The 27,524-nt window shown below is 41.4% G+C and overlaps 1 protein-coding gene across 5 annotated transcripts in view; it reads right to left on the reverse strand.

Moving 5' to 3' along the window:
- ophn1 (oligophrenin 1) overlaps positions 1-27,524 on the reverse strand; it is a 235,478-nt gene that overhangs the window by 138,159 nt on the left and 69,795 nt on the right. For all 5 annotated transcript variants that reach the window (XM_041195078.1, XM_041195079.1, XM_041195080.1 and 2 more), the window contains one exon: positions 10,398-10,493. In XM_041195078.1, the coding sequence (XP_041051012.1) occupies positions 10,398-10,493 (96 nt within the window). The remainder of the gene's footprint in view (positions 1-10,397; positions 10,494-27,524) is intronic.

The following is a 27,524-nucleotide window of genomic DNA, read 5'->3' on the forward strand; positions in this document are numbered from 1 at the left end:
TGCTTTCTCTTTAGCTTTTATGCTGTCCCTGACTTCCCTTGTCAGTCATGGTTGCCTCGTCCTCCCTTTAGTATGCTTCTTCTTCCTAGGAATGAATTTTTGCTGTGTCTCCCAAATTACTCCCAGAAACTCCTGCCAGTGCTGTTCCACTGTCTTTCCTGCTAGGCTCATCTCCCAGTCAATTCTGGCCAGCTCCTCCCTCATGCCTCTGTAGTTGCCTTTATTCAACTGTAATACCATTACATCTGATTCCAGCTTTTTCTTTACACAACTCTGACTTTGATAGCTGTACAATATAATAACATGCACTGCCAAATTCTTCTTGAACTGAGCATTTTGGAAAAATTCGACATTTGTGGGCAGTTGATGAATTTTAAAGTATAACACAGCAGGAGAATCTAATTTCTACAAACTTCATCTTGAATGGAGCAAAAGTGTTTTCTGAAAAGCCAAAGCTTTAACAATATTCATGTTAAATCTTCCTTAAACTATAAACATTTTGCTTCGTCGCATTATTCATGTTTCGGCTACAAAACCAATGAGTCGATTCTTGCTGCCAACTTGGTTGATTTTCATTTTTTTTGTCTATTTAAAATTAAACCATGCTCCTAGTTGATAAATACAACACTTGAATGTTGTACAGTACAGAATGTTCTCCACTCTTGCAGACACAAGAATTGAATCCTGTTTGCCTAAACCCATTTAGATTAATCCTGCGTTTTTTCCATCATTTTTCTGGGGTGAAGGTGATAATCTTTTGCTCTGTTTCATTTCTCTGTAACCAAACCAAAATTTAGAACAGTGCCCCAGGACTCGGGCACAGCCCATTGGTAAACACCACTTCCCATGATAAAGAAACACTGCATTCAAATAAAGACAGACAACAAATGCATAAAAGTTAAAATCCAAACTAACTAGAGCCTACTCTTAGCAACTCTGTGCTGTCTGTCACTAGATTTAATGATCACTGGTTATACAAATCATTTGGGGACCTGTCAAAATCCATCATTATAATCTGAATGTATCATAACGAGAACTTGCATTTATTTAGCACCTTTAACATAGTGCTTACAGTTCAGTGAAGGTCCCAGGTTTAGTCCCTTGTCTACATAGAATCAGCAAATGAGAAGCAATACTGGTGCAGCAATTTTAGGCAATGGAATTGAGAAACACCATTCAACAGGGTTCCTGCTGTCTGGAGACTATTGCAGGAAGATACACAACTGCTGATATTAAAAAATAAAGAATGGGTTCAAGTTTGATGTCACTTATGGTTAACTATAAGAGCATATGAACATAACTAGGAGCAAGAGTGGAACATACAAGCCCTTCAGCTTCCCCCATCATTCAATATAATGATGGCTGATCCTCTGCCTTAACTCCACTTTCCTTCTGGCTCCCCAGTCCTCTATTCCATGAGAAACCAAAAATCTGCCTATCCCATTTGCCATTACTTGCTATACCTGCATGCTATCTCTGACCATCAAAATTTAGAAATTTCACTTTTTAAAAAATATTCTGTTTTCCTTTACTTATGACCAAAGTGAAAACCATCACATGTCCCCACATTATACTCCACTTGCCGCCTTATTACCACTCAAACAATCTGTTCAGCAGTCTGCCTGTGTGGAGGTCAGTATGTGCAGCTGTTAGTCTGTTAAGTGATCGGTCTGTGCAAGCAAATTTTACAGCAAGAGCGCTTGAGAAAACCAGCGGGGTCATTTACAGAGAGCGCGCTTGTGAAAAGCAAAGGGGCCATTTACAGCCAAAGCGCTCATGGACTTTGTTTAAAACAGAGTGCGGGTGAGCACGTGGACTTTATTTAAAGCAGTGGGTGAGCATGTGGACTTTATTTAAAACAGAGAGTGGGTGAGCGTGTAGCCTCTATTTAAAACAGAGCAGAGAGATTTCATTTTAAAAAAGAGCATGGAGAGCAGCTGATTGGTGAGTATTTCTAGTCTTTAGATTAAAATTAAGGTCAATATAGTGAGTTGGATTGGTGAGTATTTCTAGTCTTTAGATTAAAATTAAGGTCAATATGGTGAGTTGGATTGGTGAGTATTTCTAGTCTTTAGATTAAAAATTAAGGTCAATAGTTAGTGTTTAGATCTCTAGATTTTATTTTCCCTTTCTTAAAAATAGTCTGTTAAGTATAAGATCAATACTGATGTAAATAATTAAATTCAATAAAGTGTAAAGAGCAGAATAAATACTTTGCATCAGTCTTCACAGCCGAAGACACTAATAGCATACCAAAAATACTAAATAATCACGGGGCAAAAGGAGGGTAGGAAATAACTACAATGACAATCACTAGAGAAAAAGTACTAAGGAAACTAATGGGGCTAAAGGCCATTAAGTCACCTGGACCTGATAGGTTGCATCCTAGGATATTAAAGGAGATAGTGGATGCACTGGTAGTAATCTTCCAAGAGTCCTTAGATTCTGAACAAGTCCCAGAGGATTGGAAAACTGCCTATGTAACACCCATATTCAAAAAGGGAGGGAGACAAAAAACAGGTAACAATAGGCCAGTTAGCTTAAAATCATTGGGAAAATGTTGCAGTCAGTTACAACGGATGTAATAGCGGAGCATTTAGAAATACATAATCCAATCAAGCAGAGTCAGCGTGGCTTCATTAAGGGGAAATCATGCCTGACAATTTATTAGAATTCTTAGAAGTGGTAACAAGCAGGATAGATAAAGGGGAACCAATAGATGTAATATATTTGGATTTTCAAAAGGATTTGATAAGGTGCCACACATAAGGCTATTTAATAAGATAAAAGCCCATGGTGTTGGGGTTAGTATATTAGCATGGAGAGAGGACTGGCTAACTAATAGATGAGAGAGAGTTGGGAAAAGGGGCGGGGGGGGGGGGGGGGGGAGTGGCATTTTCAGGATGGCAACCTGTAACTAGTGGAGTGCCACAGGGATGAGTGCTGGGGCCACAATTATTTACGATATATATTAATGACTTGGATGAGAGAAATGAATTACTATCGCCAAGTTTGCGGATGACACAAAAATAGATAGGAAGGCAAGTGCTGAGGATGACACAGAACCTACAGTGGGGTACAGACAGGTTAAATGAGTGGGCCAAAATGTAGCAGATGGGATATAATGTGAGAAAGTGAGAGGTTATGCACTTTGGCAGGAAGAATAGAGGAGGTGAATATTACTTAAATGGAGAAAGACTGCAGAAAGCTGCAACACAGACGGATTTGGGGGTCCTTGTGCACGAATCCCAAAAAGCTAGCATACATGTTCAGCAGGTAATAGGGAAGGCAAATGGAATGTTGGCCTTTATTTCAAAGGGAATGAAGTATAAAAATAGGGAATAAAAGCAAAAAAATTGCAGATGCTGGAAATCCAAAACAAAAACTAAAATAAAAATACCTGGAAAACCTCAGCAGGTCTGACAGCATCTGCGGAGAGGAATACAGTTAATTTTTCGAGTCCGTATGACTCTTCAACAGAACTAAGGATAAATAGAAGAGAGGTGAAATAGAAGCTGAAAGCAAAAAACTACGGATGCTGGAAATACAAAACAAAAATAAAAATACTTGGAAAAACTCAGCAGGTCTGGCAGCATCTGCGGAGAGGAACACAGTTAATGTTTCGAGTCTGTATGACTCTTCAACAGAACTAAGTGACTAACTAACTAACTCAGTTCTGCTGAAGAGTCATACGGACTCGAAACGTTAACTGTGTTCCTCTCCGCAGATACTGCCAGGCCTGCTGAGTTTTTCCAGGTATTTTTATTTTTGTTTTGAAATATAAGTTGGTTTAGGGGGAAGGTGGGACAGGTAGAGCTGGATGGAGGGCCAGTGATAGGTGGAGCTTGCCAAAAGATGTCATAGACAAAAGGACAGAGAGGTGTTGACGGTGGTGATATTAGCTAAGAAATGTGCTAATAGGTGACATTAAGGGTAGAAAGCAGGACGAGCAAGGTACAGATAGCCCTAGTGGGGGTGGGGTGGGGGGAAGGGATCGAAATAGGCTAAGAGCTAGAGATAAAACACTGAATGGAACTACATTTAAAGATAATGGAAATAGGTGGGAAAAGAAAATTCTATATAAATTATTGGAAAATAGGGGGATCGGAAAGGGGGTGGGGATGGAGGAGAGAGTTCATGATCTAAAGTTGTTAAACTCAACATTCAGTCCAGAAAGCTGTAAAGTGCCTAGTCGGAAGATGAGGTGCTGTTCCTCCAGTTTGCGTTGAGCTTCACTGGAACACTGCAGCAGGCCAAGGACGGACATGTGGGCATGAGAGCAGGGTGGAGTGTTAAAATGGCAAGCAACAGGGAGGTCTGGGTAATGCTTGTGGTCTGTATCTTGCCCAGTGCGAACAGTGGAAGGGACATGCTGCTTGATATAATCCACCAATCTTTGGGACCTACGACCTACATACCTAGTATCTCACTAGCACTGAAACTCAAACCACATTACTCATTTGCAAGATAGGCAGAATGTCTTTTTGGCTTCACTGCAGCATCTTGTTAGTGCCAAATACCACTTGTGTTGCTACTGCGTAGTAGAAGCATGAAACTCCTTCACCTGTTGCTCAAATTGGTATTCTTGCGATTGTCCTGATGAGTGCAAGTTGAAAAGCTTCGACAAAATGTCTTTTTTCAGCAATACTCAAGTTCTGTACGACCAAATGACTAAATTAGTCAAACACTATTTTCCTTTCATAAAACCGTGTTGACTCTGTCTGGCCATACCATGATTTTACTAGTGCATTAAGACTTCCTTAATTATAGATTCTGCATTTTGCCAACAACTGATCTATCTTGTACAAATTCATCTCCTACACTTAAAAGATGAAGCATATCAGTGCCTTTGGAAGAGGAAGTTTAAAAATACATATATGTGCATAAAGAACAAATATCTACTCTGAAAAGTATCGAATGTTTAGTCTCTTCCCCCTTCACTACCCACCTGTCCCAACAACTCCCAAGCATTCTCGTGACAAACAAGCTCTGCAAAAGATCACATCACTGTATTTTAAAAAGGAGTGATTTAAAATGGCGGTTCATATTGCAGAGGTTAGTTTCTTGTGTTATGATCCCAGTTGATGTTACTACTGGACAAGCCTGATCCCAGGGTGGAACCCAGCTTGATAGGTTCTAACTTTTATTTGTTTGTTTGGTTACATGAAGAGTGGCTCCTGAACACAGTCCCAGAAGTCAATTGATGAACTTTTAACAAAAGAATAAAACCTATATTAAATAAGGAAAGATGAACTATATTGCAATACTCCTTCACCCACAACTATACCTTTACAGATATATACAGATTCGTAACGGTAACACAAGTTGTCAAAAGCTTTCTTATACTCTCATGTTTACAGTAATTACACAGTCCATGAATAGGCGACCTGTGGTCAGACACACCACACTCAAAACCAAATGACAGATGCCACTCCAAACAAATGCCATGGATCTTTCCTCAACTCCCCTCAGACACTTGTCACACTGTGAGCCAGTCAGTCTCACTGAACTCTGTTTTTCAGATGAGGGTTTCCAATCTCCACTTCCTAAGAACTCGCCTTGGAATCTTCTTCCAAGCTGATGCTTTCTCTCAGACAGCTTCCACAAGGATTCACCTCCAAGGTTTCGAACTCTCCTTCCTATGTTCCTCTCCCCTGGGTCACCACATGCATTCAAGCTTTTCTCCACGCACTCTCTCTCACTGACTCAGCTGCCAACAGTACACCACTGCTTCACATACCCATAGCAAAGAGTTAGAAACCTTCAGTTGCCTCTTTGGACCTTCTGGCCTCTTGCAAGCGGTTCTCACTTTAAATCTGCTTTCTGCAGCTTTTGTCTCTTAAAATCTGAAGCTTGGAGCCTCTCTCTCTGCCCCTCACTCTTAGCTTCCACTTTACTAGAAGATCTTCTTGGGGCTTTCGCCTATTCCACTCTCCTGGATTTTGGGATCTTTTCTTTAGCTTGGGACTGGCTATCTGTCCCCTTTGCTACAGTCTTTCCTGGCAGTTACTTTCAAAACCAACTGACCTCAATTCAGCTTCCAAATTAAACTGCTGTTCCTAGTTTCTTCTGTGTGCGTATGTAGGAGGGACCTGCTTCTCAGGACCCCTGTTGCTAAGCAACTGCCCAGTTTCTCTACTCGTTTGTTTAACTTAGCTGCAACAGTCATAAAACTCTCATCAGAAATGTAGGCATCTTTTAAAGTGAAACTAAAACTCAATTTAACTTTTTAACACACCAGATACAGAAATACAAATCGAATTTAAACATTAAAGCTAAAATTCATTCCTAATACCCACAAATACAAATAAAACTTACTTAAACTATCTCCATTTCCTAAAACTGGAGTCAGATAACTTTAGGTTGAGAAAACATGGACAGAATGAAAGTTACTCAAGATTGATCTCAACTGAGCTCCTAAAGGCTGGCTTCAGAGGAACATTCGGGAGGTTTAGGTCATCCCACCCACCCCAACACCCAACAACAGTTAAAGTACTGGGAGGAAAATGGAAGGGGGTGCAGAGGATGAGCTAGTTAAAGAGTGGATTAGCTAGGAATGTGGGAAGATCACCAATGCAGGCATATTAACATCAATAACTTGAATTAATAATCACAAACCAAAATTTCACTTCTCACCATACTTTCACGGGATGCGGGCTTTGCTGGCCGGGCCAGCATTTATTGCCCATCCTTAGTTGCCCTTGAGAAGGTGGTGGTGAGCTGCCGCAGTCCACGTGGTGTAGGTACACACACAGTACTGTTAGGGAGGGAGTTCCAGAATTTTGACCAAGCAACAGTGAAGGAACGATGATATATCTCCAAGTCAGGATGGTGAGTGACTTGAAGGGGAACTTTCAAGTGGTGTTCCCATCTATCTGCTGCCTTTTTCCTTCCAGATGGTAGTGGTCGTGGGTTTGGTAGGTGCTGTCTAAGGAGCCTCGGTGAATTCCTGCAGTGCATCTTGTAGATCGTACACACTGCTGCTATTATGCGATGGTGGAGGGAGTGAATTCCTGCAGTTTGTGGATGTGGTGCCAATCAAGCGAGCAGCTTTGTCCTGAACGGTGTCAAGCTGCTTGAGTGTTGTGGGAGCTATACTCATCCAGGCAATTGGGGAGCATTCCACCACACTCCTGACTTGTGCCTTGTAGATGGTGGACAGGCTTTGGGGGATCAGGTGGTAAGTTACTCATCGCCCGATTCCAAGCCTCTGACCTGCTCTTGTAGCTACAGTATTCATATGGCTAGTCCAGTTCAGTTTCAGGTCAATGGTAACCCCCAAGATGCTGATCGTGGGGGATTCAGTGATGGTAATGCCATTGAATGTCAAGGGACGATGGTTAGATTCTCTTGGAGATGGTCATTGCCTGATATTTGTGTGACACAAACATTACTTGCCATCTGGCGGCCCAAGCCTGGATATTGTTCAGTTCTTGCCGCATTTGGACATGGACTGCTTCAGTATCTGAGGAGCTGTGAATGGTGCTGAACATTGTGCAATCATCAGCGAGCATCCCCACTTCTGATCTTATGATGAAAGGAAGGTCATTGATGAAGCAGCTGAAGCCTTCTCTCTGCCCCTCACTCTTAACTTCACTTAACAGTATCTTTTCCACTTTCCTGTCCTTCCAATTTACTAGAAGATCTTCTTGGGGTTTTCGTCCATTCCATTCCCCTGGGTTTTGGGATCTTTTCTTTAGCTTGGGACTGGCTATCTGTCCCTTTTGCCTCGGACACTACCCTGAGGAACTCCTGCAGTGATGTCCCAGAGCATCACCAGCATCATCTTCAGTTGAGGGGGCGATGGGTCATGTGACCAAGCACCCAGATCTCTAACAGCATGATTTACTCTTACATAAAATATCAACGATTTCTGAAAAAATATTAATGAATGCCAATTTCAAAAACGTTCTCTTCTTTAAACCCAATCTTTGTTACTGCTCAGTGTATGCCTGGAGCTATTGGTTTCCCTCTTTTGCATCCAAAAGGCTGGTGACAGGACCAGAACTGCAGCCTAAATTTATTTCCTTTTAAATCAGATTTAGTTATTTCATTTATTATTTTGCGAGGAAGGAAAAAGACATTGGAAGCACAGCAAAGAACTCCAGTGACTATCACCCTGCACTATACAGAACAGCCCTGTTCCATTCACATACCGGTCCACTCGAGCACAGACTATCATACACAGGATCACTTGTTGATACAAATAAAGTACTAAAAAAAAACAATCCAATTTAGTCCATTCCTGGTAATTCGCATTAAATCAATGTAATCTCATGAGCGAGGTGAATAAGCACAGATGAAACTTCCAAGAAACAAAGACTTTTCACTGACGCCCTGAAGATGGCATAGCAAAACCAGTCCAATTTAATCCTGGTGGCCACCTGGAGAAACAAAGCCAGGCAAATAATTCCCAGGAGCTCGTCCATCAAGACAGCTTGTCCTCTTCTCAAAAAGAGATAAAAACAAAAAACTGCGGATGCTGAAAATCCAAAACAAAAACAGAATTAACTGGAAAAACTCAGCAGGTCTGGCAGCATCGGCGGAGAAGAAAAGAGTTAACGTTTCGAGTCCGTATGACTCTTCAACAGAACTAAGGAAAAGTAGAAGAGAAGTGAATTATAAACTGGTTTGGTGGGGGTGGGGGGGGACACAAGTAGAGCTGGATAGATGGAGGTTGCCAAAAGATGTCATAGACAAAAGGACAAAGAGGTGTAGACGGTGGTGATATTAGTTAAGAAATGTGCTAATAGGTGACATTAAGGGTAGAAAGCAGGATGAGCAAGTTACAGATAGCCCTAGTGGGGGTGGGGTGGGGGGAAGGGATCAAAATAAGCTAAAAGGTGGAGATAAAACAATGGATGGAAACATTTAAAATAATGGAAATAGGTGGGAAAAGAAAAATCTATATAAATTATTGGAAAAAAGGGGGATCGGAAAGGGGATGGGGATGGAGGAGAGAGTTCATGATGTAAAATTGTTGAACTCAATATTCAATCCGGAAGGCTATAAAGTGCCTAGTCAGCCAGTGAAATACTTTACTTTTGAAGTTTAGTCACTGTTGTAATGTAGGAAATGTGGCAAACAGCACCTCATCTTCCGACTAGGCACTTTACAGCCTTCTGGACTGAATATTGAGTTCAACAATTTTAGATCATGAACTCTCTCCTCCATCCCCACCCCCTTTCCAATCCCCCTTTTTTCCAATAATTTATATAGATTTTTCTTTTCCCACCTATTTCCATTATTTTAAATGTACTTCCATCCATTGATTTATCTCTACCTTTTAGCCTATTTTGATCCCTTCCCCCCACCCAACCCCACTAGGGCTATCTGTACCTTGCTCATCCTGCTTTCTACCCTTAATGTCACCTATTAGCACATTACTTAGCTAATATCACCACCGTCAACACCTCTTTGTCCTTTTGTCTATGACATCTTTTGGCAACCTCCATCTATCCAGCTCTACTTGTCCTACCACACCACCCCCATCCCCCCGCAAACCAGTTTATATTTCACCTCTCTTCTATTTTTCCTTAGTTCTGTTGAAGGGTCATATGGACTTGAAACGTTAACTCTTTTCTTCTCTGCCAATGCTGCCAGACCTGCTGAGTTTTTCCAGGTAATTCTGTTTTTGTTTTGTCCTCTTCTCAAACCAACTAACTACTATGGTGAGATCAACTGTTTCACAACTCAAGTCAGTTTTTGCCAATTGTGCAGTTCTATACAAAGAATCCATAAGCAAGTAGTGAAATATTAGCCTAATAAGGAGGTAGATGATTCAAGTGACTAGCAACAGCAGGCCACTTGGGGAGCTGGTGTCTATGTGGTAATATCATTAACCTAGTAATCCAGACTAATTGGGACAGGGGTTCAAATCCCACCACAGCAGCTGGTGGAATTTAAATTCAATTAATAAATCTGGAATTGAAAGCTAGTCTGAGTAATGGTGACCATGACAACCATCACCGATTGCTGTAAAAACCCATCTGGTTCACTATTGAACTTTTGGGGAAGGAAATCAGCCATCCTTACTTGGCCTACCTGTGACACCAGATCCACAGTAATGTAGTTGACTCTTAAATGCCATCTGAAATGGTCTAGCAAGCCACTCAATTCAAAGGCAATTAGAGATAGGCAACAAATGCTGGCCTTGCCAGCAACACACACATCCCATGAAAGAATAAAGAAAAATTGTCTTTCGGTCAAGTTAGCTGGGCTCAAAAACTGTCCTGCTGTGTCACCCCAATCATCCAGCTAACAGCATTTTGCCGAAAAACATTCAACTGGGCCCTAAAATTGTTGGACCACCATTTATGGTTTGGATCAACCTCGTCTCTTACACCATTATATCTTACAGTTAACTAAAAAGATGCAGCAACATTTTGTTTCCTTACCAATGTTAATTTCATCATCAGTCAATGTATCTCCAATAAATTCAAACTGAAATACATTCAGGCTCTGTGAAAACTTCACCACAGCAGAGGAGTAATCTGCAACACAAAAAAAAACATGTAGACTTCAATGGTTTTAAAAAATAACAGCACTCCCAACACTCCATCTCCTGCAACCATTATACATTGGCAGTAATCTAATGTGTGATAAGAGTTCAAAGGATTCTCTTTAATTAAGGATAAATCCAGCAATTATAGGTCAGTCATTTTAACCTCAGTGGTAGGAAAGCTTTCAGAAATGATAATTCTGGGAAAAAAAAATTAAAAGTCACCTGGGTATGTGTGGATTAATCAAGTGAAGCCAGCACTGAAACATCTCAGATCCTGAGGGGATCTGATAGGGCAGATGCCAGGAGGATGTTTCCATTTGAGAGACACACTAGAACCTGGGGACACAGTTTAAGAATAAGAGATCTACCATTTAAGATGGAGATGAGGAGACTATTTTCTCTCAACGAGTTATTAGTTTGTGGAATTTCTTCCCCAGAAAGCAGTGGAAGCTGGGTCATTGAATTTATTCAAGGCAGAGTTAGACAGATTTTTGATAGACAAGGGGCTCAAGGATTATGGGCAGCAGACAGCAAAGTGGAGTTGAGTCCACAACTAGATCAGCCATGATCTTATTGAACAGTGAAGCAGGCTTGAAGGGCTGAATGGCCTACTCCTGCTCCTAAGTCCTGTTTTTTTTAAATTACACCTGAAAGCTTCTCTCCTTGCTGAGGTCATATGAATGCCATGGGACACAACGAACTTTAGAACAAAGTGATGCAAAGTTTTACTTGCTGTGTTCAATCTGCAAACAAGATCACAAAACCCACCACTAATGTATACAATATTGGATACCAGCATCTTAATGTGTAGTTCCCATTTTATATCCTAATTATTTTGATACTTAGTTCTCACACAGAAAAATGTATAATGTTCTTTTTGTGGTTTTGCAAACTCAAGCCAAAAATGAGGAAGCTAACAATAAGGAGGAAGCCTGAGGGTTTTATTAATAGAAAGGGAGGATTTTGAATTGGAATGTATGTATGTCATTGAAGAGAATAAGAATTAATGGGTTTATAGATATCAACCAATCTATCCTATCAAACAGGAATAGGTCTGCTTGGGCTATAAAAATTTCCTACACTGGAATACCTCAGGCACAATAGCCAATGAGTCAGACTAATTGAGAACATTTGTAACATTTTCACAACGTGTAAACACCATCAGTTGTAAAGACAGCTGATGCAAATGTATCATCCAGGAAATGAGAGAAAAATGCCAAGTCGCTAATATCTATATTGTAATTAGGAACAAGCGGCACTCAGATCCAGACTATGCTCAGAATCAAAGTTAAACCTCCCCAATTTTTTTTCCTTCTCTTGGAGGCAGCAATGCTTGCTGGGATTGTGTTTCAGTGAACCTGTCCACATCGGTTAAGGGAATGTAAACACTGATTGGAAAAGTATACAAGAACTGAGGTCTCAGAAACAAAAAACAACCACGAGATCAAGCATGAGCGTTGCTCCTTTTCACTGAGCTCAACACACCCCCTCCCCATTTCTTAGCACAGCACTTAATCTCACCTCTTTAAAAATCTCATTCATCTGCAAATACAGTATGCTTCCAAGTGCATTTTAGATCTACATATACAGCCCATTTTGATAACTTATTTTTGTAACTTGTGCCTAAATCCATTGTGTTTTGCTCAACAATCCTCCTCACCCTTATATTGAGGAGGATGCAAGGAAAAAATTATCACCTCAGACCACATATTGTAATTCTTGGTAAACATGCTTATGTAAATCTAGGACAACAAGTATCCTATTGAAAGATTCTGGAAATAAATATTCAAAGTCAGACCATCGGGACAGAATTTACTGTAACCAGCAAATTAACTTGCCCAGGAGAAATCTCCATGAGATTTTGCACTGGAAGGCCCTGTTAGTGGGAAGTGGAAACCTTGCTGTGTGCCCTATAGGGTCTCTGGGACTGGTGTGAACAGGGCAAGCAACTGTGCACCCCTTAACCAGTGGTAAAGGTCAGAGTTGAGTTGTGTTGTATCGATGTACTTGAGTTTACTATATTAGCTTATTGATCAGGGAGGAGCTCCATAGCCCGATTTGTTTGGGGCTATGAACTTTGATTGCTGACCTGACTCTGGAGATTGAGCATAGTGAAGCATGTCAATTGTATCAATTGTACTTGGGCCACTGGCGCGATTGGGCTTCCTGAGCTTATACTTCTTAAAACAGAAAATGCTGGGAAAAAAAACTCATCAGGTCTATCAGCGTCTGTGGAGAGAGAAACAGAGTTAACATTTCGAATCCATATGACCCTTCTTCAGAGCTGAAGAGAGGTGGAAACGTGATGAAATTTATACTGTTTAAGGTGGGGGGGGGGGCGGCGGGCAGGGGGAGCTGGATGGAAGGTCAGCGATAGTTGGGGACAAAGGAGGGATTGACAAAGATGTCATGAACTAAAAGATGAAGGGAATGTAAATGATTGTAGTTAGTGGTAAAAAAAAAAAAGGTGCTGATAGTGGCATAAAGATAAGAAAGCAGAACATGATAGCAGCAGAATAAGGGTAGCATTGAGTGAAAAAACAACATGGAACAAGTAACAGATGGCCCACCACCCTCTGCCCCCACCCCATTCCCTACAGGGCCATCTGTTACTTGTTCCATGTTGTTTTTTCACTCAATGCTACCCTTATTCTGCTGCTATCACATTCTGCTTTCTTACCTTAATGCCACTACCAGCACCTTTTTTAGCACTAATCACTACCATTAACACTCCCTGTGTCTTTTAGTTCATGACATCTTTGTCAATCCTTCTTTTGTCCCCATCTATTGCTGGCCAGCTTCATCCGTGTCCCCCCACCCCCACAAAACAGTATAAATTTCATCACATTTCCCCTTCTCTTCAGCTCTGAAGAAGGGTCATATGGACTTGAAACATTAACTCTGTTTCTCTCTCCATAGATACTGCTAGGCCTGAGTTTTTCCAGCATTTTCTGTTTTTGTTTCAGATTCCAGCATTCGCAGTATTTTGCTTTTATCTTAGTCTTTTACTTCTTGCTGTGCTTTCTTAGACCATTCTTAAAGTGCCTGATCCTGCAATACCAAAAGATAGTAAGCATTGTAATCTCATGATTTACCAACTCATGTTGCTGGCAAACTCTTCCGTTGTCAGCACTTGTGAAGAATTGCTATGAGCAGCGATGAGTCTGAACCAGGAAATGAAGGTTAGAATAGTGAATTCAAAATCAAATCAGGTACAGAAAGTAAAATAGAATGATTGTGAGGAGAGAATTTTAAAAACTCCAGTAATTAATAGCTGAAAGAATGAAATTACACACTGTAAATGTATGTTTTCAGTGCCAAAGAGGATGCTTGGCAGTAATTCAGACCAAAATGGACAAGCACCTACTTATTGAGATGAGTTCACTTTGTATCTATGACCTCTGAGCGAGAACCTCACAATGTTCTACACATTTGAAAGGGAAGCGAGATTGTTAAGGGCTGTTTTCAGGCAGCTTACGGCAGAGCAGTACACCTTTGACTACAACTACCAGATTTTAGCGTTTAATTGTGCATCTGTGTTCAGCTGAAGTTGCTGCCTGATTTGTGCCAAAACAACAATGAGCACTGTTACTTTTAAAGTAAATTCTGTCCCAATGTTTGCAATTGTTTCTGCATCGGCAGAAATTGCAGTTACGGTGCATTTGTCAGCAGGGTTTCTTGGCCTCAAGGAGAAAGATCCATTCAGATGGTGGATTCATATCCAATAGCTGCAGGCAGGCTGGAGTGCTAAGAGCTCCAGGCAGTTTCTAATAATTCAGTTTGTTCTTTGAATATTTATTTCTCAGTATTAATTCCTTGTGCTGACTCAGTTATGCTGTAAGTTTTAAAGTGAAAATATTTATTGAAAGCAGTCACTGAAAGAAATATCTGTGACATTAGCTGGTAAATCATGAGGCTGTAATGCTAATTGTCAGTTGACATCACAGGATATTAGGGTACTTTAAGAACTTCCTGGAAAAGCACAGCAAGAAGTAAAAACCATGCTGTTCACGAAACTCGATCATTCCAGTGGACTATCAGTTACAATCTAAGACAAACTCTTGTGGATCTTTACATTGCTGCATTATAGAACTTTTCATGTATTGCAGGCTGGTTTCTATAGCTGCACCGGGTTTGAATCCAGATTGCCACTCAGTCATTTTAGGAGCCTAAATCTTCTCAAGCTCTGCATTTGGTGTCTATCAAAATCAAATCTATTGGCTATCCCCTACTGCTATACCTTATCCATTAATAACTGAAACAGCAGACTACAAGGTGGACATTAAAAAAGCTAGAAGGAGATGATAATTGCAAACTTTTTTTATATATATATATAAAAAAGTCGTGTTGACATTGAAAAAAAAATCCAGCATAACAATTTGTTGAGATTATGCTTTTTATGACATCTCTAGAGTAGCAAATGCGAAAGGAAAAGTCACACACAAATTAAATGAGTGATGGAACTATACCCTAGAATTTTGAGGCACTGCTGCTTCGCCAAGGGTATTATACTTTAGGTGACATTAAACCACAGCCTATTCAGCCTGTTTTGCGGCTTTGGGTGAACATTATAGCTGCCATGGTATTGTTTAAAGAATAGGGAGTTCCCTGGGCTCCAAGCCAACATTCCTTTCTCAAACACCAAATAAATATTAACTAGTCACTATCTCAGTTACTGTTTGTATTACAATCTATGCACAAATGGATGCTGCATGCACTTACACAACAGGCAATGCATCTCAAAATAAATTATTGCATGTGAATTGCTTCAGGAATTTGAGAGAGATGTGACATATTATATAAACTACTACTTCATCATCAGGAGTTTGGGGGGGGTGGTGGTAAGAGATATTGGTAGGAATTTTAAGTGGAGGTGGTGGCCCTGATCCCGCCCCCGGTTGAAAAGTTGGTGGAGACCCCCCCTCCGCATGGTCAGGAAGCCCCAAGCTGATTTTATGGCTATCGGGCCATTAAATGGCTCAGGGTGAGACTTCCACCCACATCTGGAGGAGGTCCCGCTTCTAAGAACTGCCAGCCAATCAAATGACTAGCGCTCTCCAGTCCCAGAAGCACCCCCACAAGCAGTGGCCACTGCTGGGACTGCAACCAGTCCCCATTAACGATTGATGCTGGAAGCAGGTAACAAGACAAGTGCAGTGGTTTGGCAGGTGGTTGGAGGTGTGTGGTTTCACGAGCAGCAGTCTGGCAGGTCCCAGCGAGGCTGCCATTAGGAGGGCAGGGGGAGGGAAACAATAGGGGACGGGGAGTACTGTGGGGGCCTTCCATTGGCAACAGGGTTCACCAACAGGAGGGACCCCCACCTCCCACACATCACCACCCACCCACTTCCACTGCCAGCAACAAGGCTGCCAGCGACTCGCCACATGAGGTGGTCCCCCACCTCATCGCTGGCAAAATACCAGCAGTGGTGGCAGGAGACCCTTGAGTGGCAATTAAATGGCCACTCAATTAGCCTAAGGATGGATAAGCCACTCAGCACCTTCTCCACCACTGGCAAAATGCTAGCTGAAGTGGGTAGGTGATGGGTATAACATCCTCCCGCTTCACTCCATAGCACCCAATTTTATGCCCCCCCTTCCCCTGCTTGCAAGCATGCTCTTGGGAGTGGGAGAAGCTTATGATTCCACCCATTAAATCAAAGCACTGCTGATCAAAAGTGGTGTCTGCCACAGGTTGGTTGTCACATTTATTGTTCTACTTTCTAAAACAGAGACCACTGTAAGTCAATTGTCAACTTTGAAACTGCTGAACGTGAGGTGCTATACAAATGCAAGAATTGTTAAGTATTTTTGGGACAAGTTAAAGGCCATTATTCCCATTAAGTCAATCTATATTTAATTGGTCAATGCACACTCTCATCATATTCCACAATCCCTTCACTCCAAAAAAAAAAGGCCTCATGAAATCATTTCACCATCTGCTTCAGCGGCTTTCCCATCAGGGAATTATGTTCTGTCGAAGGGTCATGAGGACTCGAAACGTCAACTCTTTTCTTCTCCGCCGATGCTGCCAGACCTGCTGAGTTTTTCCAGGTAATTCTGTTTTTGTTTTAAATATCCTTCGTTTGGAACATACATCATTTTATCAGATTATCGACAGACCTTAATGTATAAAACATAAAAAGTTTTCCATCCAGGTTCCAATTCTGGGACTTCGTCTCTCATTACCCTGAAAAGATTAGTGAGTCCTTAAAAGTTAAGAATGTTGATATTTCCAGGAAAAACTACTACATAAAGCGTAATTTTAACAGAAATATTTGGGCACAGGTGGAATGGATGAATCTCCATGGACACCTCCCAATACTCTTCCCCTGGAGATAGCGTCAAAAGTACCGACATTTTACTAAGGTTTTATTTTTCATTATTTCCTCGTTTACATTTTTCAGGCCACACACTAACTGCAGCCAAGAAATTAGGCGTATGAACTATTCCTACATGGTGTGCAAGATCAGCAACAGAGTTGACTAACCTCCTGACACTCCCTCACTTCCTTCCCCTAGTGAAACAATTGGGAGCTCCACTGTACCATGGGAAGCAGATTTTAAAGATGTGGGGGTGGGGGGAGTACAAAAGGTGTGAACCCATGTTCCAGCACCATAGTGAAATACATTATTGTACCATGACACAACCAGGGCTCTCTGTTGTGATCCCTCAGCCATGCTGTAGGGTAACTAGATATTAGGCAAAAAAGGGGCATGTTTGTACCATACTTATTGGGAAAACATTGACACTGGATCCAAGAAAACATCCAGCATAAAAACCAAAAGCAATAACCTTAAAATTGAAGTCAATGAGCCTACGCTAAGAACCAGCCACTAAGAAAGTACATGAGCTCAGCAATGATTCTCCAACTGACTTTCCTTCTCCATAAGAAACTAACCAGTCCTTTCTCTACTCAAGTCATAGGAGGTGCAATAATGCAATGTCTGTAAAAGATCATCACCAATCAAACATTACATATCAGACCATAAGAGAAAACATAGGAGGGATTACAGGGCATGACTACAGAAAACACAGGTGGGATCAACCTAAGGAATTCTACAAGTACAAGCAGAACTGAATGCCACCAAAGCTTAAGGATAAGACAGCTGTAATTAGTAACAGGTAGGCTGCCATTCAGTTCCTCCCTGGGATTAGATAGTTTTATTGCTGATCTTGCCTTGAAATGCAAGTGCAAGTTGTGAACCTGTCGGTTTACAGCTCGAGGTAGCTCTGCCTCTGCAGGGTCACAAAAATTTCTCAAAATTGCCACTGCTTCAACTTAAGGGAACATTAGGAATTATTTTAATGCTGGAACGTTTGAGTGGTAAATGAGACTTCCCATCAGACTTAACCCTGAAATTACTACCTTCTTGAAAGGCGTGACCAATTTTGGGATACAGCTGCATGAGTACAGGAATCCTCTGATACTTCACCAAGGGCTATCCCCTCATGTATGAACCCAGACATGGAGAGGCAGCGGGCTAAGTATCTAGGAGCCCATCACAGCCAAAACACAATCTTGTCCTCAATGACCACATGAAATCTTCAGCTGAGATCACTGAATAGCAAATCAAAAAGGATATTTGGTCTCACGAGAACATAATAAAAAAAATGGGAACCGAAATAGGCCGGTTAATTCTACCCCTTTTCCTAGTACTCTGGAGTTATCTAACTCAACTCAGATCAGGAGATAACACTCTAACTTACTGAGAAACAACAGTCTTAAATCGTTGCACTGATTTTAACCCCTTATGCTCAATGAGAACCAGAGCAGGCTGGGGGCAGGGAAGCTGGATTTATAATAAATGAACAAATTAAAATCAGGTCATGTTACCTTCGTGCTGCACTCCCACTGTAACTCCTGGGTTTCAGGAGACATTCGCTACAGGAAGGCGAGAACAGTGGACATGCCAAAGGCAGGCTGCTACAATTCTACTTGGTATCATGTGAGTCACACCAAGTGCCAGAAACACCAGTAGAACCCAGCCAACAGGAGCTGTGCCAGTGGTTTATGGAATGCAAGAGCTGCACATTCGTTTTAAATAAAATTCTCTCTCTGGTGGGGAACAAAGCATTGCTGTCATATTGGTTCAAACTTTAAAAAGCTTGTTTTGACAATTTGCAAGAAATTGTGTGTAATATTAGCCCTGCCTAGAGAAAATGTGAAAAGTGAATGAATATCCTTTCTACTGTAAAACTTTTAAAATCAGTTATAGACTCTCAGACTCATACTTAACTTACATTCTTTGATATTAATTTGCTTCCCTATTGGATTGTTAAATTACTACCTTTTACTACGGTTTTTGGAGGGTATTTGCCCTGTGAGACTGTACTATCTTTCCCATTGTGAAGATGGATGTTATTTCTTAACATATTTTTGGGAATATGGTGACATTCTGTAAAGAAGGCTGAGTGTGCACGTGTGAGAGAGTCTGTGTGTGTTGTGTGGTGGGGGGTGGGGGAGAGAAGAGGTTAGTAAAGACAGCTTGTCTATTGGAACAGAGATGAAAGGTAAAGGTGCTAGATACATGCATTTGTAAAGAAAGGCTTTGGTGAAGTTGGATTTACAAGTGAATAAAAGTTGGATTTTAAAATTTGCATTAGGTGATAGACAAGGACTTGACTTTTCAGCTGTTAAATTTCAAAGGGTAGGTTAGAAATAACAATGGACTTTTAAAACTTACAAAGGTTTCAAAAGTAAACAAGGGAAGGTTATTAAATTTGATTTAACCCAAAAGTGGAGGCAATAGGAAGTCATGAAAGATTTTTACATTTTGGAAAAGTTGAGTTCAAAGAGATGTTTAGGACAATGGAGTTTAGGATGAAAGAAGAAAAAAGATATTTAAGTGAGATGTTTAGTTGAGTTCACGTGGCTCTGTGGGGGAGATATCCTGAGACCAGCTCTGTGCCGAGAAAGGTTGGAAATTTGAAGCGGCCATCCAGTTTCAAGCCAGAGAAGTCTTTGTTTACAGAAAGCAGTCTGTTTCTGAACTTCCTTCAGATTTCTACAGCAGAGTGAAAGAGTGAGAAGCCATGTGGTATACTTTACTAAAGTAGCAGCAGTTATTGCCTTGGGTCACATTACTGGATTTTTATGGTTAAAATCTGTAAGGGAGCTGTTGCCAAGCAGTTTCTTGTGTGTTCTGACCAAGTGTTTTTTTGCAGGGAATGTTTTGCAAGACTGTTTCATCAGTGTCATTTTAATCTTGTTTGTTTAAGTTTTTTGTCTATTTGCTAATAAAATTAAAAGATTTAAAATCCTAAAAGTGTTACAGGGATTCTATGCTTCTGGGATCAATAAATTTCCCTTCATTTTCAAAATACAAAGAAAAGTTATGATTAGTAAGACGAGTTTCCCTTTGGGATTTGGCTTGCTCAGCAAATAACAATCGGCTAAAGTGGTAACACCACAAATGTGCTGGAGGTACAGGATATTCCCCACAGACTTGGTCCCCCCTACAACCCCGTCATACCTAAGTAATGCAGGTACTGTCAAGAATGGAAATTAACAGAATAATTGCTGAGCAGAGGTTCAGGTTTCTGCTTATGCCTGGGGGCCTCCCTACATTACACCCCACAGGCAGTCTCCTGCATCATCTCACCATACAGAGAAGTCTGCACTTGGAAGAGGAACAGCAGCAAAAGTCTTCATCAGATAGAGGAAATGCAAAGCAACAGCAGGAGGGCCACCTCAAGACTTTGCAGCAAGAAATGAGAGATGTACTAATTGTTCAGGGATTCCAGTGCTCAGCTTGATTGTCTGCATCTAAGAACCCTCATAACATCCTTCCCCACTTCCTTCATTAAACAGCATTCAAAATAAAAGGAAAAGACTTGCATTTATATAGCGCCTTTCACAACCTGAAGTAGTAGTTCCTTTCCAGCCAATGAAATTCTTTTCAAGTGGAGACCCTGTTCTAATGTAGGGAACACCAAGAGAATTGCTCAGCTCATCTTCAATGGTGCCATCAGATTTTTTACTCTCACCCAAGGTGGCCATTGGGGCATTAAATCAATGTCTCACCTAAAGATAACACTTCCAATAGTGCAGTACAAAAATATCAGCATGGATTATATGCTCAAGTCTCTGGAGCGAGGCTTGAACCTTCCGACTAGAGGCACAAATGCTAATAAGCCTAAATAAATTGGATGAGCTCACCATAGCTCTCTATCACTGCCAACCTAAATATCAACAATTGAAAGTTCAGTTACAAGGGCCGGAATTTTCCGGCCCCGCCATGGGGGATATGGCAAGCCAGCCAAAAGTCCATTGGCTTTCGGCGGCACTGGAGGATCCCAGCGGCGGTCATGGCTGGACAATCCCAACCAAAGTTTTCTGTGTTTTTAGAAAATCAACAGAGACTGAAATGAAAGCACGGAGAGGCCTGAATTGATGATAATTTCTTATTAATTAGCAACCAGGGTAAAACATTAAAAGAGGAAATGAGGTGCACAAAGGGCTGGGAGAGACAAACATCATTGGAATAAGGATAGTTTAGAAATAGGAGGGGTCAGAAACAGGAATGCAAGGCAGACCTAGGTAAGTTTAGAGTGCTTGTAAATTAGGTTGCTGAGCTGCAAGCACAAGTAACCACAAGGGGCAATGAGATATTGGCCACCGAGGCCTCCTTCAAAGAAGGAGGAATGGGCACCCAATTTGGAGCCTGCAATGTTTTCAGGAATGATTAGGAAGGATATAATGGAGGGAAGATAGCAGCATTGATCAAAGATGGCAGTACTTGAAAGGGATGATGTACTTGAGAGTTCAAAGACAGAATTGATTTGTTAGAATTAAGAAACAAGAGAGGAGCTAATACACTCCTGGGTATATAACATTAAGCTGCCAAATAGTCAGAAGGAGGAGCAAATTTGCAGGCAAATTGCAGAAAGGTGCAGGAACTATCAACTAGTGAGAAAGGGTGTCCAAAGCTAGAGCTTCCTGGATGACTAAAGTAGTAGGAGTTAAAATGAAAAAAAGAACGGAGGCTTGTAATAAATGTCAGGTTCATAATTTAGTAGCGAACCAAGCTAAACACAAAATGTACAGGGAAATGTACTGAAAATGGAAATGAGAGAAGCAATGAGTGAAGCAGAGAGAGTATACGAGAATATATTAGCAGGTAACATAAAAGGAAATCCAAGAGTCTTTCATAACATATGAATAATAAAAGGATAGTGAAAAGGAAGGGTGTGAGTGATCTGCTTGTGGAAGGAGAGGGTACGGCTGAGGTCTGGATGAGTACTTTGCACCTGCCAGTACTAAAGATGAGGATGCTGCCAAACTGGTGCTAAATGGGGAGGTGGTAGAGAAATTGGATAGGATAAAATAGAAAAAGTGCTTAAAAAGGTTGGTGGTGCCAGTTCTGGAATCACATCTTTGGAAAAAAGGTCAAGGCTTCAGAGTGCAGAGGAGATGTAATGGAATGGTAGCAGAGATGAAAGATTTCAGTTACATAGAGAGAGGAGATAAATGAGGGTTGCTCTCCTTAGAATAGATTTTATAGAGGTGTCCGAAATTGTGACTAGTTTAGATAGAATAAATACAGGCAAATTGTTTCCAGTGGCAGGTGTAATTAGAGGACACAGATCTCAGATAATTGGCAAAAGATCCAGGGACAACAGTGGGGAGAAAAGAAAATTTGCACAGCGAGTTCTGATGATCTGGAATGCCCGAAAAGGATGGCAAAAACTGATTCAATAACAATCTTCAAAAGCAAACTGTATATATACGTGAAAAGGAAAGATTTGCAAGACTATGGGAGGAGGCAAGTGTGGATGATTGGATAGCTCTTTCAGAGAGTTGGCACAGGCACAATGGGCCAAATGGCCTCCTTCTGTGCTGCACTATTTGACGGTCCCATTTTATGAAAACTTGAGGAACATTACTAAAGGCCTGTAAACGGACATCTGCACTAAACTGATCCACAGCCAGAAAGGAAAGGCATCTGGCGCCAATGACTGCTTATATTGCTGCTCTGGCACTATTGCAGCTGGAAGCACTAGCAACAAATATTTCTTCAAAAAGAGCCAAGACTGAAGTTAGCAAAATCCACCTCATATGCCTTGCTAGTGGTGCTGTTGGCTGCATGCTGTACAGTAAATACAACTGCTCCCTCAATCAGGAGCAACTGTGAGGGGCGCTGAGAGGAGGAAAAGAACAAACAGGATTTTAAAACAAACATATTAGGTGGTTAAATCTTGGGAGTTTTGCAGATTCCCTTCTTCAATTGAGAGAAAATTTTGGCACATATCCTAAATCCCTGCTAACAGAATACTGTCGATTGAGAGCTGGGTAAAGACAAGCCATGCAGCTGGTAATATTTACTATAATTTTCAAAAGCTCCAACTGATATCCAGAGAACCGCATATAAAGTGATTTCAGCCGATATCAGAGGCTATGAAGCTGGTAGAAAGAAGGGACAAACCCACACTAAAAATCATTTGAAATATCCACCTTCAATGGGTTTATGACGTTAGGGGATGTTTAATTAATTAGCAACAAGTACAACTAATGGTTTTCTTGGACTAGCATCTAAAACAAGGAAATTATAGTAGAAACAGGTTTATTCTATTAATAGCTGCTACTCTCCAAAATAAATTAGTTAAACAAGGACACTATTTCTCTTCTAGTTTTTTAAAATCCATTTTCTCTTCCCCTTCTTAGAAACATTTTTGGTATTGGCATCCTATGCCAAGCCACTGGTCAACATGGTGATGCAGGCCAGCCCACAGGAGGTGTTGCCATTTTCCTCTGTTGTCAGCTAGAGACTCCCAGATGTGGTAATCGATTTTCAGGGCCTTCATGTCACTTTTGCAAGCATCCTCAAAGTGGATGACCCTCTTGTCATCTGGTTCTGGCTACCTCACCATACAAAAAAGGTCCTTGGGTATACGATAGTCTTCCATCCTGCAAATGTGCCACCTCTGTTTGATTAGTATCAACAGGCTTGGGAGCTTTTTTTCTTGACTGCTGTAAATCACACATGTTTCACAGCCATACAGCAAGCTGCTGAGAACATAGGCCTTATAAACCATCAGCTTTGTCCTAAGGTTATCCCATACATGAGTTGGCTAAAAGGTGGTAGCTGCTTTCCCCTTGTGTGCATCGATCTCTGCACCAAAGGTCTGTCACCGTGGACTCAAGGCAGCAGAATTCGCTAACCACTTCCAGCGGGTTGTTACTTAGTGTGATCAGGGACAGAGAGGGACCTTGTTCTATGACCAGCTTTCTTGACACTTATAGTCAGGGAGAACAAGTGACAGATATGGCAGAGATAGCCCATGAGCCTTTGAAGCTGAGTTTCCATGTGGGCAACTAGCACAGCATCGGCAGCATAAAGGAGTTTCCTGATCAGGATGCAATGTGTTTTTGGCTTCACTTTCAGTTGTGATAGACTGTAGAACTCGCTGTCTGGCCTAGAGTAACATAGTCTCTTTCTGCAGAGAAGGTAAAGGTATGGAGCATGAAGATGATGACACCAAACAGATTGAGGGCTGGGTCACTGCTTGTTTCATCCATCCTTCCATTATTATTCTGTCAGCTGGTGGACTACTTAGCAACATATTTACTAGGAGTGGGGCGGGGGGGTGCAAGATCGATCACAAATGCGTTGAGAAAGCATTTGGCCAGGGAATGCTCCCTCAAAGTGATAATTCTGCACAAATGGAGAAGTCATGGCACAAGTTAGCAAGCTCCCCTTTTGTGACACAGCACAGAAATCTAAAGCCTTCAACCCCTTCTATCTTTAAACCAGGCCTTGATTTAATGGAATCCTTTGTACTGTTGACCATGAACTGGTATGATGAAACAAAATTGCAAAGGATCTGGGGAAGGCATCCTATTGCTTCAGATGCTGTCACAATTTATAGACCCAAGATGACAATAAATCTTTCCTTTTATTTTAAAACAAATGAAATGTGTAGTGTATGCAGAAACCGAGAGAAGCTAAAATTCAAACAAAGCCAATTAGATAGCTAAGGATGATTGGGGAAATGGATTAAAAAGGTATGGCAGTAAAAAAAAGTGGGAAACTTTTAAAGAAACAATTTATGTTTGATAAAAATAATTCCACTGACAAACAAAAACCCAGTGAGAAAGATCCATTGCTTACTAAGGAGATTAAGGATAGTATTAGAATAAAAGAAAAGGTGTATAACGTTGCAAAGAATAGCAGTATGTCTGAGGATTGGGAGTGTTTTAGAAAACAAAGGGCCACCAAAATGTTGGTAATAAGGGAAAAAAATAGAATGAGAGTAAACTAGCCAAGAATACAAAACAGATTGTAAGAGCTCTTACGAGGATATAAAGGGGGAGAGAGCAGCTAAAATAAATGTTGGTCCCTTGGAAGCAGAGATGGGAGAAATTGTCAAGGTTAATGAGGAAATAACAGAGACATTGAACAAATACTTTGTGTCTGCGTTCACAGAAGATGACACAAGTTACAAATTAAAATAGAGGACAACATAGGGGGCTAATAAGAGTGAGGAAATTAAGGTAATTAACATCTGCAGAGAAAATGTGCTGGAGAAACTCAAGAGACCAAAATACAGCAAATCACCAGGACTTGATGGCCTACATGCCAGGGTTCTAAAAGAGATAGCGGTAGAGAAAGTGGATGCTCTGGCTATGATTTTCCAAAATTCTCTAGATTCTGGAACAGTCCCAACAGATTGGAAGTTAGCAAATGTAACGCCACTATTCAAGAAAGGAGGGAGCAAGAAAACAGGGAACTTTAGGGCAGTTAGCCTAACTGGCATCAGGAAAGTGTTGGAATCAATTATTAAAGGAGGCTTAATGCACTTAGAAAATCATAGTATGATTAGGACAAGTCAACATGGTTGTTAAGGGAGTCAAAGGAAGAGATATCAGGGGCCCTGGCAATAATTTTCAAATCCTCTCTGATCACAGGTGAGGTGCCAGAGGACTGGAGGACTGCTAAGGTTGTCCCATTATTAAAAAAGGGAGGAATCGATTGACCAGGAAATTACAGGTCAGTCAATCTATCCTCAGTGGTGGGAAAGTTACTAGAAAGAATTCTGAGGGACAGATTATATCTGCGCTTGGAGAGACAAAGATTAAGCATGGATAGTCAGCATGGATTTGTTAACGGAAGGTGGTGTTTGACAAAGTTGATTGAATTTTTTTTGAGGTGGTAACCAGGAGTGTTGATGAGGGTAATGCATTTGATGTGGTCGACATGGACTTTAGCAAGGCTTTTGATAAGGTCCCTCATGGCAGACTGGTCAAGAAAGTAAGAGCCCATGGGATCCAAGGCAAACTGGCACGTTAGATCCAAAGTTGGCTGAGAGGCAGGAAGCACAGGATGATGGTAGAGGGATGTTTCTGTGACTGGAAGTTTGTTTCCAGTGGGGTTCCACAAGGCTCAGTGCTGGGGCCCTTGCTATTTGCGGTGCACATAAATGATTTGGACTTAAATGTAGGGGGTATGATCAAGAAGTTTGCAGATGGCACGAACATTGGTAGGGTGGTAAATCATGAGGAGGATAGCCGTAAACTGCAGGAGAATATCAATGGTCTGGTCAGGTGGGCAGATCAGTGGCAAATGGAATTCAACCCGGAAAAGTGTGAGGCAATGCACACAGGGAGGGCTAACGAGGCAAGGGGTTGCTCTATGAATGGTAGGACCCTGGAAAGTACTGAAATCAGAGGGACCTAGGTGTGCTTATCCACAGATCCCTGAAGGTAGCAGGGCAGCTAGATAAAGTGGTTAAAACGACATATGGGATACTTGCCTTTATTAGCTGAGGCATAGAATACAAGAGCAGGGAGGTTGTGCTGGAACAGTATAAAATGCTGGTTAGGCCACAACTGGAGTACTGTATGCAGTTCTGGTCACCACAATTTAGGAAAGATGTGATTGCACTGGAGAGGGTACAGAGGAGATTTACCAGAGTACTGCCTGGGCAGGAGGGTGTGAGCTTTGATTAAAGACTGGATAGACTGGGGTGGTTTTCCTTGGAACAGCGAAGGTTGAGAGGGGACCTGATAGAGGTGTATAAGATATTGAGGGGCATAGATAGGGTGGATAGGAAGGCACTTTTTCTATTAGTAGAGGGGCATAGATTTAAGGTAAGAGGTAGAAGGATAAGAGGGGAGTTGGAGAAATTTTTTTCACCCAGTGGGTGGTGGGAGTCTGGAACTCAGTACCTGAAAAGGTGGTTGAGTCAGAAACTCTCATAACATTTAAGAAGTATTTAGACATTCACTTGTGTTGCCATAGCCTCTAGGGCTATGGGCCAAACACTGGAAAATGGGATTAGTGTAGTCAGATTTTTGTTGACCAGCATGGACACAACTCCTTCTGTGCTGTAAGCATCCATGAGTCCATGATTTTCCAAAAGGAAAATCCTATTTTATGAGAGTTTTTTGAGGATGTTACTGGTAGGGTAGATAAAGGGGAACCAGTAAATGCAGATGTATTCAATAAGGTGCCACACAAAAGGTTAATGCACAAGAGATAATGGACGGATAGAGGATTCGATAATGGCGGGAAGCAAAAGGTATGCATAAATGGTGCATTTACAAGTTGGCAGACTGCAACTAGTGGAGTGCTGCAAAAATCAGTGCCGGGGCCTCAGCTATTTACAATCTATATCAGAGAGTAATGCATTCAGATTTGCTGACTATACAAAACTAGCTGGGAATGTAAGCTGTGAGGATGACACAAAGAGGCTTGCAAAGAGATATAGACAGGTTAAACGAGTGGGCAACAATGTGGCAGATGGAGGATAATGTGGGCAAGTGTGGGGTTATTCACTTTAGTCATGAGAATAGCAACGCAGAATTTTTTTTTTAAGAAGTGTGAAGCTTGCAAGCGTTGATGTTCAGAAAAACTTGGTTGTACTCATACAAGGAATACAAAGTATTGGCCGGGATTTTTAGGCCCCGTCGCAGGTGAGAGACCCCCCCGCACCCCCCCCCACCCCACCAAGGGTAAGGCGGCACCCCAGCCAGAAGTCCATTGACCTGTGGCAGGACCGGAAGATCCCAGCGGCAG

Source organism: Carcharodon carcharias, chromosome 9 (genome assembly GCF_017639515.1).
Source record: "Carcharodon carcharias isolate sCarCar2 chromosome 9, sCarCar2.pri, whole genome shotgun sequence".
NCBI lineage: Eukaryota > Metazoa > Chordata > Chondrichthyes > Lamniformes > Lamnidae > Carcharodon > Carcharodon carcharias.